The 15142-nt window shown below is 37.5% G+C and overlaps 4 protein-coding genes and 4 non-coding genes across 8 annotated transcripts; 2 read left to right on the plus strand and 6 right to left on the minus strand.

Annotated features, from left to right (window-relative positions):
• The first annotated feature begins 202 nt into the window (after window positions 1–202).
• LOC140794324 (S-norcoclaurine synthase 1-like) lies at window positions 203–1917 on the plus strand. The gene is made up of 4 exons (XM_073146324.1): window positions 203–521; window positions 607–854; window positions 1003–1321; window positions 1530–1917. The coding sequence occupies exons 1-4, from the start codon at window positions 249–251 to the stop codon at window positions 1776–1778; spliced, it is 1089 nt and encodes a 362-aa protein (XP_073002425.1). The 5' UTR covers window positions 203–248; the 3' UTR covers window positions 1779–1917.
• A 139-nt stretch (window positions 1918–2056) lies between these two features.
• On the minus strand, window positions 2057–2150 carry LOC140794542 (small nucleolar RNA snoR14). Its single transcript, XR_012110155.1, has one exon. It is a non-coding gene; the product is annotated as a small nucleolar RNA snoR14 (small nucleolar RNA).
• Window positions 2151–2254: 104 nt separating this feature from the next.
• Window positions 2255–2343, minus strand: LOC140794536 (small nucleolar RNA U61). The gene has a single exon (XR_012110149.1). It is a non-coding gene; the product is annotated as a small nucleolar RNA U61 (small nucleolar RNA).
• Window positions 2344–4060: 1717 nt separating this feature from the next.
• LOC140794281 (S-norcoclaurine synthase 1-like) lies at window positions 4061–5846 on the plus strand. Its single transcript, XM_073146245.1, has 4 exons — window positions 4061–4433; window positions 4519–4766; window positions 4915–5233; window positions 5459–5846. The coding sequence occupies exons 1-4, from the start codon at window positions 4161–4163 to the stop codon at window positions 5705–5707; spliced, it is 1089 nt and encodes a 362-aa protein (XP_073002346.1). The 5' UTR covers window positions 4061–4160; the 3' UTR covers window positions 5708–5846.
• An 83-nt stretch (window positions 5847–5929) lies between these two features.
• On the minus strand, window positions 5930–6023 carry LOC140794541 (small nucleolar RNA snoR14). The gene has a single exon (XR_012110154.1). It is a non-coding gene; the product is annotated as a small nucleolar RNA snoR14 (small nucleolar RNA).
• Window positions 6024–6137: 114 nt separating this feature from the next.
• LOC140794535 (small nucleolar RNA U61) lies at window positions 6138–6226 on the minus strand. Its single transcript, XR_012110148.1, has one exon. It is a non-coding gene; the product is annotated as a small nucleolar RNA U61 (small nucleolar RNA).
• Window positions 6227–6801: 575 nt separating this feature from the next.
• LOC140793316 (ribose-phosphate pyrophosphokinase 1-like) lies at window positions 6802–10913 on the minus strand. Its single transcript, XM_073144727.1, has 8 exons — window positions 10630–10913; window positions 10362–10544; window positions 9530–9778; window positions 9151–9294; window positions 8866–9033; window positions 7884–7953; window positions 7435–7516; window positions 6802–7076 (listed from the first exon to the last, which is right to left on the minus strand). Exons 1-8 carry the CDS (start codon window positions 10750–10752, stop codon window positions 6896–6898), a joined length of 1200 nt encoding a protein of 399 aa, XP_073000828.1. The 5' UTR covers window positions 10753–10913; the 3' UTR covers window positions 6802–6895.
• A 1522-nt stretch (window positions 10914–12435) lies between these two features.
• Window positions 12436–14998, minus strand: LOC140794206 (tobamovirus multiplication protein 2B). The gene is made up of 4 exons (XM_073146126.1): window positions 14776–14998; window positions 13844–13909; window positions 13691–13755; window positions 12436–12749 (listed from the first exon to the last, which is right to left on the minus strand). Exons 1-4 carry the CDS (start codon window positions 14932–14934, stop codon window positions 12614–12616), a joined length of 426 nt encoding a protein of 141 aa, XP_073002227.1. The 5' UTR covers window positions 14935–14998; the 3' UTR covers window positions 12436–12613.
• Between the last annotated feature and the right edge of the window lie 144 nt (window positions 14999–15142).

The raw sequence follows: 15142 nt of genomic DNA on the forward strand, positions 1-15142 counted from the left end.
CCCAATAGCGCATCGTCAAATTCCAAATGATGTGCTGCAGAGTATCCATACCGTAAAGGACAGGATCAATGACGCAACTGCTGACGGACATTTTAATCTCCTAATTTCTTTAATTTTTTTTTATAAAAAAAGTCTCCACATTTTTCACATTCGGAAGCCACAGGCCACAAGTGGCAGTAAGTATTTTAATTGTACAAAAGTCATATGCAATGTTTTACTGTCAACTTAAACCTTAGAGGAGGAGGATAATGGAGACAACAAGCACGGCCTCTACAAGGCCAGGGAAGCTAGGAGGCTCCATTCCAGTTAGAAGTGTTCAAGATCTTGCTGCTAATTCTAACAACTTGACGGCTGAGGTCCTCGAGAGGTACATCAGGCCGGAGATCGACGGCGACACCGTATCCGATGGCGAATCCGGCGCCATCCCAATCGTTGATCTTGGTAGACTCCTTGACGAGCAGTTCATGCAAGAAGAGGCAGCAAAGCTCAAGTTTGCTTGTGAGGAGTGGGGGTTCTTCCAGGTGATGCTTAATCCCAAGCTCTTAAAACACTAATTACCTAAAAAATTATTTGGCCTTTACAAGGTAATCGATATTAGTTTTGCAGGTAATAAATCATGGGATACCCAACAAAGTGATTGAGAGAATTAAAGCAGCAACTGAGGAGTTCTTTAAGCTCTCCCTCGAAGAGAAGCAGAAGGTTGCTCAGTTACCAGGAGACGTTCAAGGCTACGGCCAAGTATTTGTTGTCTCAGAGGATCAGAAGCTTGACTGGGCTGACATGTACTTCATCCTAATCCAACCAGTTCAAAACCGCAACATGAGATTATGGCCAACAAAACCTAGCATATTTAGGTGAGAGAACAGTGAAATTTTTGGGAAAATTTATAGATAAAATCACACTATTCTTGAAAATGCCTACCAAACCCCTTATTTGACTTTAAGATAAAGTATTTGCATTTATTTTTATCCAATTGGTTGCACTTGTTATGGATGTGATCAGGGATTCATTGGAAAGCTACTCAGTGGAGCTGAAGAAAGTTGCAGATTGTCTACTGAGATCCATGGCAGTGAACTTGGACATTGATCCTGAGAAATTTTCAGACAAGTTCAAGTCTCAATCCATGAGGTTTAACTACTACCCACCATGTAGATATGCTGATAAAGTCCTTGGTCTCTCACCACACTCTGATGGTGCTGGCTTGACATTGCTTCTCCAAGTTAGTCAAGTGGAAGGATTGCAGATAAAGAGAGATGGAAGTTGGTTAGCCATAAAACCACTACCTGATGCTCTAATTGTCAACATTGGTGATCTCCTTGAGGTAAATCTAATTAGATCTAAATTTATTTTAATTATCTTTTCATCATCATTAAAGACCAAAATATAATAAATATATTATCTCTGATCAATATTATTCTATTTTATGTATTTTGAAAAACTTATCTTAGTCAAATATAATTGAAAATAATAACGATTTTAATTTAAATAGAGAAAAATATAAATATTAAAAAAAAAATTCACGTCTCCAGGTATTGAGCAATGGGAAATACAAAAGCATTGAGCATAGGGCTGTGATACATGGGGAGAAGGAGAGGATGTCCATTGCTGCATTCCATAGCGCATCATTCACGGGCACAACCGTAGGCCCACTTCCAGAGCTAGTGGAAGGAAGTGAGGAGTTCTACAAGACCGTGAGCGTGGAGGACTTCATGAAACTCTTATTCTCCAGGAAACTTGATGGGAAGAGTCTTATAGAACAAATGAAGCTCAAGAAATAAAAAGTTGGCCAAAGAATTAATAAGGTATTTAGTAGGAGAAGTAGAGAAATGGATCCTTCTTACTCCACGATATCATAATGCTGAATTGTATTGCAAATTATGCAATTAATAAAGAGGGAAAACGTCTTTCGTATCTAAAGCATCTCCGTCGGGTCCCCAAATCTCTAATAAATTTGGAACACAATTTATTGCAAATTACTGTCGTATTTTTAGATTGTAAAATTACCTTCAAACTAAGAAAACAATAGTAAAATTATGATCTCATAGTAGGAAAGGGGGCGATCAGAAACTTTCAATATTTACGAGTAACATCACGCATTTTGATTTAGTCAGTGGATTGACAGACTATTACGAGTTTCATCATCACCTCACTCCCAAAGAACAAGAATTAACCACAAAAAAAAAAGAAAAAGAAATAGGTCAAGAAATTTTACAAAAGAAAACAAAAGGAAATGAACTGAACAAATTAAAGAGAGGGGCTCAGAACTTCTTAGAGGGTTTGTGTCGCCATCACCGACGGATTCGAATCCATCTCCGGCACAAGTTTCAGATGTCTTCCTTAACCAGAGCAGTACTCTTTCTTGGTGATCTTGTTGATCCTAATCGACCAGGGAGCTGAGGGATTCCTATTTTTCGAGCATAGATGGAAAAGATGTAAGGTCTCCTATTCTCTATGTTAACTTTTGGTTTTTTGACCTCCTTTCCTCAATTACTGAATGCTTAAACTACATTCCTGTCCAGGTGATTCCAGCTGGTAAAACAGGGGAATTTCGACATGATATATGACTTTTTTGAAGGACAAGTGGAAGATAGTAAAATGGTCGCGTGCTTCCTCTGAATCATTCACATCTTTTGAGTTCACAATTATACTTCTCGATCTCGCCATTCTTTGCTCTTTCGAAAGTTAAATGAATAGTTCTGCAACTCAAATTCAAGGGTTACATTATCATATTCACATCAAGATTTGGTGTTGGTGGCTCTCATACTCAGAGTAGCAAACAAACCCGCTGATTATGATAGTTATTGATGACGAATTTATTGCCCCAAGATCTGGCATCCGGCAGCCATTGATCCATCGGCAAAGTACTCCGGCTACTGCGGTTCCTGTCCCTACTCTTGATCAACGACCAAGCCGGAACGACGCATGGAGCCAAAGGATGAGGGAAAAGGTAAAGATGTTCTACTTAATCACTATTAGTTGCTTGATTGCTTTACCATTATTCATGGCTTCTGATTGTTGCCTGCGTCTTTGAGCAGTACGGTCTGGATACTTCTGAGTTCACGTATAACCCAACAGACTCCAGTAGGAATCAACAAGCCACAGCACCTCCTGCAGAAGAAAATGGCGGCTGTACTATAATGTGGAGATTTATGCGTTCCGAGTTGAGTTTTGTGAACATAGTCTGCTAGTCACTGCTTGTGAATTTTGTGTATCCTCTTCAATTGGATGTGTGTAGAACCAACTTGTCTAAGTATGTATTTAACCCCCACACATTTTGTCAGACACTTCTTTGCCGTCTTGAACTGTTTATTTTGGATGAGTGACGCCAATTGAGCATCCTGTGCAGAATTTTGATACTCGCCATGGTCTCTTTATAACGCACTTTCTGAATTTAAACTAACAGGATGATTATTTTTATTATTATTATTTTTTTCATTCTCTTTTTTTTTCCCCTTATGCAGCACTTTGTTGGTTCTTATAGAATGTTTCCTTGATTTATTAAGCACTAGACGCAACTTGGCATCTATAGAGATCTAAGTCCTTTGTTTGCTTTGAATTTATAAATTTTTTTAAACAGGTTTAGAGACTTTTAAATTGATTTGATAATAATTTATATATATATAATTAATTTTTATTTTAAAAAAAATTAATACTAATAAATGAGACTATATAGGGGCTTAGCGTCAAACCAGATAAGGTCTAAACATCTAAATAAGTTGGCAAGTTGTTTTTACGGTGCTTATCATGATAACGCTATTTTAAATAATGTTTGTGCTATACACATGTTTGCAACGTGTCTGAATTTGACAAAGTCTATGATTAATGACGTACCCAAAATACTAGTTGGAAGAAAAATGAGGAAGAACAAATATTTACTGCATCGAAGGTTATAGGAGAGTTGCTCCACAGCCAATAGGGCTTTGTCAAATTCCAAATGATGTGCTGCAGAGGATCCATACCTTAAAGGACAGGATCAATGACGCAACTGCTGACGGACATTTTAATCTCCTAATTTCTTTATTTTTTTTTTATAAAAAAAGTCTCCAAATTGTTCACATTCGGAAGTCACAGCCCACAGGGCACAAGTGGCAGTAAGTATTTTAATTGTACAAAAGGGAAATGCAGTGTTTTACTCTCAACCTAAACCTTAGAGGAGGATAATGGAGACAGCAAGCACGACCTCTACAAGGCCAGGGAAGCTAGGAGGCTCCATTCCGGTTAGAAGTGTTCAAGATCTTGCTGCTAATTCTAACAACTTGACGGCTGAGGTCCTCGAGAGGTACATCAGGCCGGAGACCGACGGCGACACCGTATCCGATGGCGAATCCGGCGCCATCCCAATCGTTGATCTTGGTAGACTCCTTGACGAGCAGTTCATGCAAGAAGAGGCAGCAAAGCTCAAGTTTGCTTGTGAGGAGTGGGGGTTCTTCCAGGTGATGCTTAATCCCAAGCTCTTAAAACACTAATTACCTAAAAAATTATTTGGCCTTTACAAGGTAATCGATATTAGTTTTGCAGGTAATAAATCATGGGATACCCAACAAAGTGATTGAGAGAATTAAAGCAGCAACTGAGGAGTTCTTTAAGCTCTCCCTCGAAGAGAAACAGAAGGTTGCTCAGTTACCAGGAGACGTTCAAGGCTACGGCCAAGCATTTGTTGTCTCAGAGGATCAGAAGCTTGACTGGGCTGACATGTACTTCATCGTAATCCAACCAGTTCAAAACCGCAACATGAGATTATGGCCTACAAAACCTAGCATATTTAGGTGAGAGAACAACGAAATTTTTGAGAAAATTTATAGATAAAATCACACTATACTTGAAAATGCCTAACAAACCCCTTATTTGACTTTAAGATAAAGTATTTGCATTTATTTTTATCCAATTGGTTGCACTTGTTATGGATGTGATCAGGGATTCATTGGAAAGCTACTCAGTGGAGATGAAGAAAGTTGCAGATTGTCTACTGAGATCCATGGCAGTGAACTTGGGCATTGATCCTGAGAAATTTTCAGACAAGTTCAAGTCTCAGACCATGAGGTTTAACTACTACCCACCATGTAGATATGCTGATAAAGTCCTTGGTCTCTCACCGCACTCTGATGGTGCTGGCTTGACATTGCTCCTCCAAGTCAGTCAAGTGGAAGGATTGCAGATAAAGAGAGATGGAAGTTGGTTAGCCATAAAACCACTACCTGATGCTCTAATTGTCAACATTGGTGATCTCCTTGAGGTAAATCTAATTAGATATAAATTTATTTTAATTACCTTTTCATCATCATTAAAGACCAACAAAATATAATAAATATATTATCTCTGATCAATATTATTCTATTTTATGTATTTTGAAAAACTTATCTTAGTCAAATATAATTGAAAATAATAATGATTTTAATTTAAGTATAACAGTAGAGAAAATAGAGGAAAAATTATATTTAAAAAAAATTCACGTCTCCAGGTATTGAGCAATGGGAAATACAAAAGCATTGAGCATAGGGCTGTGATACATGGGGAGAAGGAGAGGATGTCCATTGCTGGATTCCACAGTGCATCATTCACGGGCACAACCGTAGGCCCACTTCCAGAGCTAGTGGAAGGAAGTGAGGAGTTCTACAAGACTGTGAGCATGGAGGAGTACATTAAACTCTTTCTCTCTAGGAAACTTGATGGGAAGAGTCTTGTAGAACAAATGAAGCTCAAGAAATAAAAAGTTGGCTAAGGAATTAAAAAGGCATTTAGTATGAATAAGAGAAATTGTATGGCAAACTATGCAGTTATTCCGTATCTAAAACATCTCCGTTGGGTCCCCAAATCTCTGATAAATTTGAAACACAATTTATTGCAAATTACTGTCGTATTTTTAGATTGTAAAATTACCTTCAAACTAAGAAAACAACAGTAAAATTATGATCTCATAGTAGGAAAGGGGGCGATCAGAAACTTTCAATATTTACGTGTAACATCACGGATTTTGATTTTGTCAGTGGATTGACAGACTATTATGAGTTTCATCATCACCTCACCCCAAAAGAACAAGAATTAACCACAAAAAAAGAAAAAGAAAAAGAAAAAAGAAATAGGTCAATAAATTTTACAAAAGAAAACAAAAAGAAATGAACCGAACAAATTAAAGAGAGGGGCTCAGAACTTCTTAGAGGGTTTGTGTCGCCATCACCGACGGATTCGAATCCATCTCCGGCACAAGTTTCAGATGTCTTCATAGCCGCAAATAGATAAGGATACGGGAGGGGAAGAGAGAGGGGAAGAGAGAGGAAACAGAGCATATAGAACGAGGAAGAATAGGACGGCGGAATTATATTTATAAAGGGTAGAGGAAACCCTAGAGAAGGCTGGCCATCGTCGCGGAATATAGGAGGGATTGCTGGATACGTCGATCACAGCCGTCAAAAGACAGACGAAGCATATCGACCGGTTCTTTGGCATTGTGTATATTTTTAATAAGTTTATAATTAGCTAATTGTAATCTTTTCTATTTTGGAGCTAATTGTAATCTGACCAATTAACTAAAGCTAGGTCATACTCATATGAATTTATTTTATTTTGCTAGATCACCCATCGCAGTATGAATGAGCTATAACATTGAAAACTGTTTTAATATAAATGCGAGAAAAAAGATACTCAATTTGTATATATTTTCTATTTTTGATGTTTGATTGTAAAATTTAAATTCAAAAAGTAACTTACTTACCTATTAGAAAAAATTTTAATTTTTCTTTGAAAGAAAGAGAGCTTCATTAAAACCAGTTATTTTCTTAAACTCTATTTTTTAGCAACTAAGCATAACACCACTAAAAAGCATGATATATTGAATGAAAAAGAAAATTACAAGGGAGAATGAATAATTTGATAAATTAGATGATCCCAATAATTCAAATCACTGGAAGATGCTACTGACAGAGGAATCATCATGCACACGCCAAATCGTCTCGCCTAAAAGATTTGCCACTGAGAGGATGGTCAGCTGAGGGAAACTCTTCTGGTGGATGACCGGAACAGTGTTTGTGATGATAACCTCTTGAAACAGGCCGCTTGATAACCTCTCAATAGCAGGAGGACTGCAAAACAAAAGGCAAGCAATTGTATATAGAGCATCAGCTAAATTTACTCCTTTCTCACGGCTCACATATTGCTAATTCTTGCAATTAACTTTTCACAGATTTTTGAAAGCTAACATCCTTTGATTACATATTAATGCATACTTTGTGTGGCTATGTTCTGCTGTGAGAGTCGATGAAAGTGCGAAAAAGCCAAAAACCAAACACAGTTACAATTTCATGGCATTCTCAAAGTCAACTGATCAGTGAAAAGGAAAATGATTAAGCGGGTCATGAGAAATCTGAGTACTTGTAAAATAGGAGAACCCCAACTAGTTTTGGTGATCTTTTTCTTTAAACTGAAGAAGAAAAGGTATACCTGAAAACAGCATGGGTGCTGCAAGCATACACTTCTCTTGCTCCCTCCTGGTGCAACAAAGCGGCACCTTTAGCAATTGTTCCTACATAGAGAGTAAGTCTTTAAAGTTCAAAATCCTATATTATTCAATGGGATAAGCCATCCTGAAGGTTGATAAAATGAGGAAGATCAATAATGCATACTTGAAGATCTACTACCTGACATATACACTGTAGCACTAGAAGTTGGAAGACATTGGTATGAAACAATAAGACAATAATGGAAGCTATATCATCTGTGAAACAAATCATCAGCCTATTTTATAGGCTTACTGAAGCACTAATAAGTGTAGGACTTCAACAAAGATAAATTATACTCAAAAATAAAAACCTCAGGAATTGGGTATTGAACTGTACTGATGCAGGAAAGGGAACACTTGTGTTATCAGAATCGGTAAAAGAATGACTCACCAGCAGTATCAATCATATCATCCACCATGACAGCCACTTTTCCTTTAACATCTCCAATGAGATTTAATACCTACAAACATTCGTATTATGCTCAAACCGTCAACCCTGTGTAAAGAAATTTACTTGGAGGCACGAATAGACCAAAGGATAAGAGAAACAGAAGTATGGCAAGTCCTTGAGCAATATGAGAAATACCACATAGTATGGAGTCTTAAAATTAAATGATCAGTAATGATGATTAACTAAAAACCCTTGATGTTGTAGAAAATCCCAACAGTAACAGCTAAATGCTTTTCTGCATTTCTTATAATCTGTAACAGCAATTTATTTTCCTGCAATACCAAGCAGCATTTTCCAAACTGAAGTCCCTTTAATCTTCCTACTCTTGCTTTTATACACTCCTTTCCTTCATAAAAAATACAGCATAGCTCATCTTCTTATGGAAAGCCTAAATATCTACATGTTAAGGCCTCTAGCATCAGTACATATTGTTTCACCTAGTATAATGTGTTACCTGCTAATGCAGAATCATCTCACAACACGAAAACTTCACAATCTAGAGGTGTGTTTTGACATATTTTTGATCTGTATAAATGAGAATCAATTTTACGTTTCTGCCACCAGTGTGCAAGATCTCTGTTTTTTTTTCTCTCTTAGAGATGCATATCAAGAACAAACTAGATAACACGAAAGAATCATAGCACCTAAAATCCCACAAGATAAAAGCATGTTTCACAGTAGTTGAAAGGTTAACAAATATGTATATATATAAATATACAAATCTGTATCTTTCTACTGTAGTAAAAGTATCTGCATACACTAAGCTGTGTTTATTAATAAAGGAAATCAGAGCTATATGTCACTTAAGATATTTGGCCCAAGTGTTGCCACATTAATCATTTAAAAAGGGTAATCGGCCCAAAAATAAAGTGAAAGTGAGAGAATGGTTCAGCAGAACAAGAGTAACAAACTTGTCAAGCACCTCAGCAACATTGTGTCCTTGACGTCGTTTATCCACAATGGCTAGAGGTGCATCTGATAGCTTCTTGGCAAAAGCACGTGCCCTTGCTACACCACCAACATCCGGAGACACGACTACCAAATCATCTGAGCAAATTGTCTTGCTGGCCAAATAATCAAGAATCACAGGCTTCACTTGCCAGGGAACCAAATGCATATGTTAGTAACATATTTGCTGGACTCTTACAATCAAAGTACATCAGACTATCACATCAATTACGTCAAGGTTAATAGATGAAGGCATTACCTGACCATATACATGATCAACAGGAATATCGAAGTAGCCCATGGATTGCCCAGAATGAAGATCACATGCAAGAACACGGTTAGCGCCTGCCTCTGTAATTAAGTTTGCGACAAGTTTGGCAGCAATGGATTCACGACCTTGAGTCTGATATACACCAACCAGATGGGAAGAGTATTAATGCTTTTTTTGTACAGTGGTTGTAGAGAATGGCAAAAGTATACAGTACTTATAGTCAGCTAGCAATTACATTATTATGATTTAATCATTCAATATGGCAATTTCCATCCTGAAGCAATTTAGCTACCAAGATTGATGTCAAAAGAATACTTCCAACAATACTAATAAATTATTTAGATAGTATAGCTTAATCATGTCTCACCTTCCTGTCAGCTCTAGCATAACCGAAATACGGTATGACTGCAGTGATATTTTTAGCAGATGCTCTTCGGCATGCATCAATCATTACCAAAAGCTCCATCAGATTCTCATTTGCTGGAGGGCATGTTGGTTGGACAAGAAATACATCACACCCTCTCACACTTTCTTGCAGCTGAACATAAATTTCACCATCAGCGAAGCGCTTTATCTTGATTTTCCCAAGCCCCATACCCAAGTAGTTTGCAATCTCCTGAAAAATGAAGAATAAGACCTCTCAGTATTTTGCAAAATCCTGAGTTAAATATTAGTTCTCTGGAAAGAAAATCAAAGAAGCAGTCAGTGGATTGTGAAAATCCTGACTTTTATAGAAGTATATTATCTTTGATATGTCCATTCACACTTCTCTGAAATATTTTAAATTGGATCAGTCATGCCTAACGACAGAGATGTTAGTTTAACTTTCCTACAAGCTCTTTTATTTATTAGACAGGTTATGTAGTAAAATACTGAGCAACATATAGTTAAATGTGACTTAAAAACACAGGATGTCAGATTCATAAATCCAAGTCTTCCTTTCACTGCTTTGTAAGGATAAAATAAAGCCAATAATAATAAATAATCAAAAGAAAGTCACTAATACACTACGTAGCAAAATTATGATTTAAGAAATAAACTACGCATTAATTTCTATCCAAGAATTCATTATCGCATCGCACACGACTGAGACGTGTACGGAACTAAATACACCAAAATCAATCGAGTATCGAGAGTTTTTATAGAAAAAGGTCTTTAGAGATTCCCCTTCACATCGATCAATTCATCAAACACCATACCTGCGCCAGCGCAGGATTCGCAGTTCCAGAGAAAATCCGCAACCTCGTATCTTGCTTATGAATTCCTTCTTGCACGCTTCGCGGGCCCGGAAATATCCCCGAGAGCGTCGGATCATTAAGAACCGGAATGCACGGCACCGGTGTTCCGTTCTCAAAACTCACGGACTCAAACATGTTACATCTCTATCACCACAAAATTAACAAGCTCAAGAATTTGACGAAAACATCGGGGGAAAAAAAATAATCCAACAGAGGATTTGAAACTGACCACGGGATTACGAGCAGAGGAGACGAAGCGGCAACGCGAGGAGTCGGAGATTGGGATTAGGGAAGGACGGGAGATGGTGTAGGAGGATGAGGAGGAGGAGGAGGAGAATACCAAGGAAGCCATGTCTTTTGGTGGGCGGAAGAGGAGGAGAAGGGGATTATGGACGCTTGTACGAGGAGGAGGAGAAGGAGAGGTGGTCGCGTGGCGTGGAGTTCGCGGGATATGGTGTGTGAATCGATTAAATGACCAGAAAACGATTAACCGCGCAGGGGCTACCAAAATAATCAAGCCGGCTCGCTTCGATAAGGCTAGATTGAGTTCGACGCTTATTTATTATAAGCCAATCTTGATCGCATTGAATCACAATCGAATTTAATTTTAAGCTGAGCCTGAGGACAAGCCAAGCTCGGTTCAATAATGCTCAATTCGTATATATATATATAATAAATAAAAATTAATTCAGTTATATATTTGATGTTTTTAATAGAAATTTTATAGACAAGTTTAATTTATTGAAACCACCCACAAATTGAGAGAAATAGAGCGATTGACACGAGTTACTACTTGATAACAATAATAAGCATCACAACCCATAATACTAAATCATAGAACACAAATAAAAATATATCAAGGAATACAATCTTAGCTTTGTGTAAATTTTCCAAAGGCTACTTGGTTCTATAAATTTTCGAAAGGTTAGAGAATATGTATCAACCAACAACAAAAACTTATCATAAACATTAAAAAAAAACACACATACAAATGTCGAAGAACAAAAGGGGCGGATGCCAGTAGCTACAATGCGGCAGGCGAAGAATTGAAACTAAAATCGATGACTGTGGAACAGTGGAAGAGAGATGACTGGAGTTGGGCATAAAGGGGAAGAGCCGAACGCAAGGATTGACGGAGGAGGATAAAGCCAACTAAGGTCTAGCAAAGATAGGAGGAGGCAGACCACATTGAGGAAGAACTAGTGGCAAATGACAGCATGTGGATGACAACAACGAAGAGCACAATAGAGACGGAGGGCGAGGTTGACACTGAGGGAGGGGAAGTCAAACCGATGGCGGCAATAGCAAAATTCTATTGAAGCTTGGTTTAAAATTGATTTGAAATAAGCTTGAATTACAGCTCAAAATAAGCTCGAAGAAGAGAGTGACTTTAATTAATTGGGTTGTAGAGTAGATACGGTCACCATCTTTCTAAAAGTATAAAGTGAGTGTTTGCGGTCTTAGAAGGGATTTCGTTGAGCATATATATAATACGATAGCGACGATCGAGAAACTGTTTTCTCGAATAAGGTCCATTATTTAAAAATTTATTACATAAATATAAGAATTGCGTGTCAATCTACTTGTCGCTGAGAGAATTCTTTTGGATTAAAATGATCCATTAGAAGTCAAACTAAATATAACCAATATTTTGAAAGTGCACATATTTTCTTCTCAACAAGTTTAAAGGTAGACTCCACTGGACGGCAGAAAAAGACACATTGGCACGCTTTTCCAACAACACATTTTTCGGACATTTCTGCTAAGTGGGTGACGTGGCAGAATCTCAGCCCTTGCCAGTGTCTTATAAGTACCACGTTACCATGTATTGACGGGCACAAGGGGTAGCGTAGCACCATCCCCAACTTGACAAATGGCATGGATTCCCAACTACTTACTCCACACATCCAGTTTCCAGAATTTCTCTATAGATGACTCGCTACACAATTGAATATGAACATTCAACTGCAATAATGATTCAACGAGACATTATGTGACCAGAAGAAAGAACAAGAACAAAAAAAGGGTCAAAAAAGAAGGGAAAAGACTACATCCACAGAAGATCAGTAAGATTTTGCTCTTGCATGTGTTACAAATTAATTAAGACTAAGAATTAGCGCGACTGTTAATTCATCAGAGAGTAGTACTTGTGCATGCATGCATTTACCAATATCACAAGCTATATCTTTCTAGAGTATCAGGCATTCCTCTGCTCAGGTGACTTCGTCGACTTCTTTTGAATCGGGATTCTTTTGTTCATCATACTGCTGATTGACAGGAAATGCAGACCTGAGCTGAGAGCTCTCCATGTTCGATAACAGCTGGGATACCGTCTTCAAATGAGAAGCACTGAGAGATCCCGGAAAGAACAAAAAAAACTCATCCTTAGATTAATATGTGACCAAATGTTGTAACATAACTGGCAAAAAGAATCATGATCTTGAAGAATTTGCATTATTTTATCATGTAATACTTAATAGATGATAGGAAATATTCAGATAATACTGAGCATGTTCTAAGTCAGAATCACTTCATGATCTAACCTGCTAATGGAAGAAAAACTTATAGGAAATATGCAACAACTTTGGCACCAAGAAGGGGTGCAGTGCTTCTCACTCGTATTAGTACATCATAAGCTGAAGGATACAAGAAGATGCCATGACCTCAAATTGAGTGAAGCCCTTAAAGGAATGCAAAATGATGCTTAAACCAAAAGAGTGTAGCCATTGCAGTAACGGTTCATCTTCACATAATAGCATAATACTTGAAAGAATACAAATAGAAGGATAGAAGATATAGGAGGATAAAAGGAGTAATAAAAGGTACTCTTTTTTCATGCCATATATTTTGGTGTGCACAAGCTGAGTAACAAGGATAATTTGCTCAAAGGATCTATCCCATGGTCTAAATTCCGTAAGAACTCTATTAAATGTCTAACTCACAAGTAGAGGGTGAAATAACAGCCAGGTATTACTACTGATTCATCTGTAAATACATTTGTCTTGTAACATTAATACTTGATCAAATATTTGGATTAAGTTAAATAGCTAAAGACATTTACTCTCTTTCCACGGTAGTGATCACCTTTTTCTACAGATATCCAATTAAACCTTGAAAATAAAATGGAATTGTCGGAAAAGATCATGTGCCATGTCTTGAATATTAATACTGAAAATTCATCAGGATACCTGTCTATACTCAAAAAAGAAAACTGTGCATAGCTTGCAAGGTTATTTCTGAAGGAAAAGAAAGTCAATATGACATGCAATAGATCAGCATAGAACACCCACTTCTGTAAACTGCTTTCCATATAAGCATCCAACGAAGAGATGACACGAGGTAAATGCTCCAGAACCTAGGATTGGAAAGGGCAAACATAGCAAGGACTTAGTGGCGTTCTAAATAAATTCTCATATAATTACTCCAAATTTGACAAGACAAACCTGTCCAGTGTTCTTAGCAAGAGATGCTTTTGCCAATAGATTCTTAGGAAGCCTTATTAGATGAGCCTGCAAATTAATTGATAAAAGGATTCACACATCAAACAAAAGCTATGCCTATGCACCTGGCATTGATTCAGATTTGCACAATTACTTTCTTTGATTTGCATAATACTATTTCTTCGATGTAAATTGCAAGATAAGAATACAGAGGTGAACATCTCAACGGAAGAACTAGCTATTCCACCTTCAAATTTTTTCTATCCTCACTGGATTTAAGTAGAACCTTTCTGGTAGATTTATTTAAACAGAAAACAATCTATTCCTTTTCTTTTTGTTTTTTGACATGGAAGCTTATATTGTATATTGTGTACTTGATATTGAATGATCTTTGGCCTTGTTCTTGAAAATTACAATAGAGCACGAGAGAAGAACTACACGGACCATCTCTTTAATTATTAAGAAGGTGGATTTAAATCATGAGCATTGGATAGGGAAGGCAATTTCCAACTCATCTAAAAGCTAGTTATCCTACATCAAATAATACCAGGTCCAAAATTCACGTCAAAACCTGTGCACAGGAGTCAATTGATATCAATAGAGTGACGCTTTATATCGAGAAATTATTGCCACATAGCACTTACGGTTAAAGTATCATATGATCATATCATCGTCAAATTTTTTTACTTTTCAATGCACCTAGAATAACACAAAAATCACAGATTAATCCTACCCACCTTCTGAATTTTCCAGCGTGGCTTGTTGTGCCCGGCTAATTCTATCAAATTTTTGTCTTCCCCAACAATAACTACTTGCATAACTATTCCAAACCTCAAAAATAGAAACTAGCCATAGATTTTCCTACCTCGACATTGGAAGAGAAGTAAAGAATCGAAGATTCGTATTTAAAGATAGAGAGATGAAAGAATCAAAACCTGGGCAGGGGAAGACTCTTGCATGAGATGCAGGAGATTGGAGGTGGACTGCACCGCCTGGCTTATCTGCTCCGCCACCGTCGCCTTCGCGCTCCCTTCACGGTTTCCGCTAACGCCATTGCTCGCAGCCATCTCTCTCCCTCTCTCTCCCTTTCTCATCCCCCATCCGAGGAAGAGGGTCGGCAAAATCCTCCAAAAGAAAATTTCATTTCGCACCCCAACTTTTACTGATATCACGACAGATCATATAAATTACCATAATACCCTCAAAGTAAAGAAGGCAGGTGTGCTTTTAGGAAAAAAGTAAAACATGTGGGGTTTGATTTGTAAAGATGAAAAGTTTTACTGTGCGAAATGAGGAATCGAC

This window comes from Typha latifolia, chromosome 8, assembly GCF_019914945.1.
Source record: "Typha latifolia isolate L0001 chromosome 8, TyphaL0001v2, whole genome shotgun sequence".
NCBI lineage: Eukaryota > Viridiplantae > Streptophyta > Magnoliopsida > Poales > Typhaceae > Typha > Typha latifolia.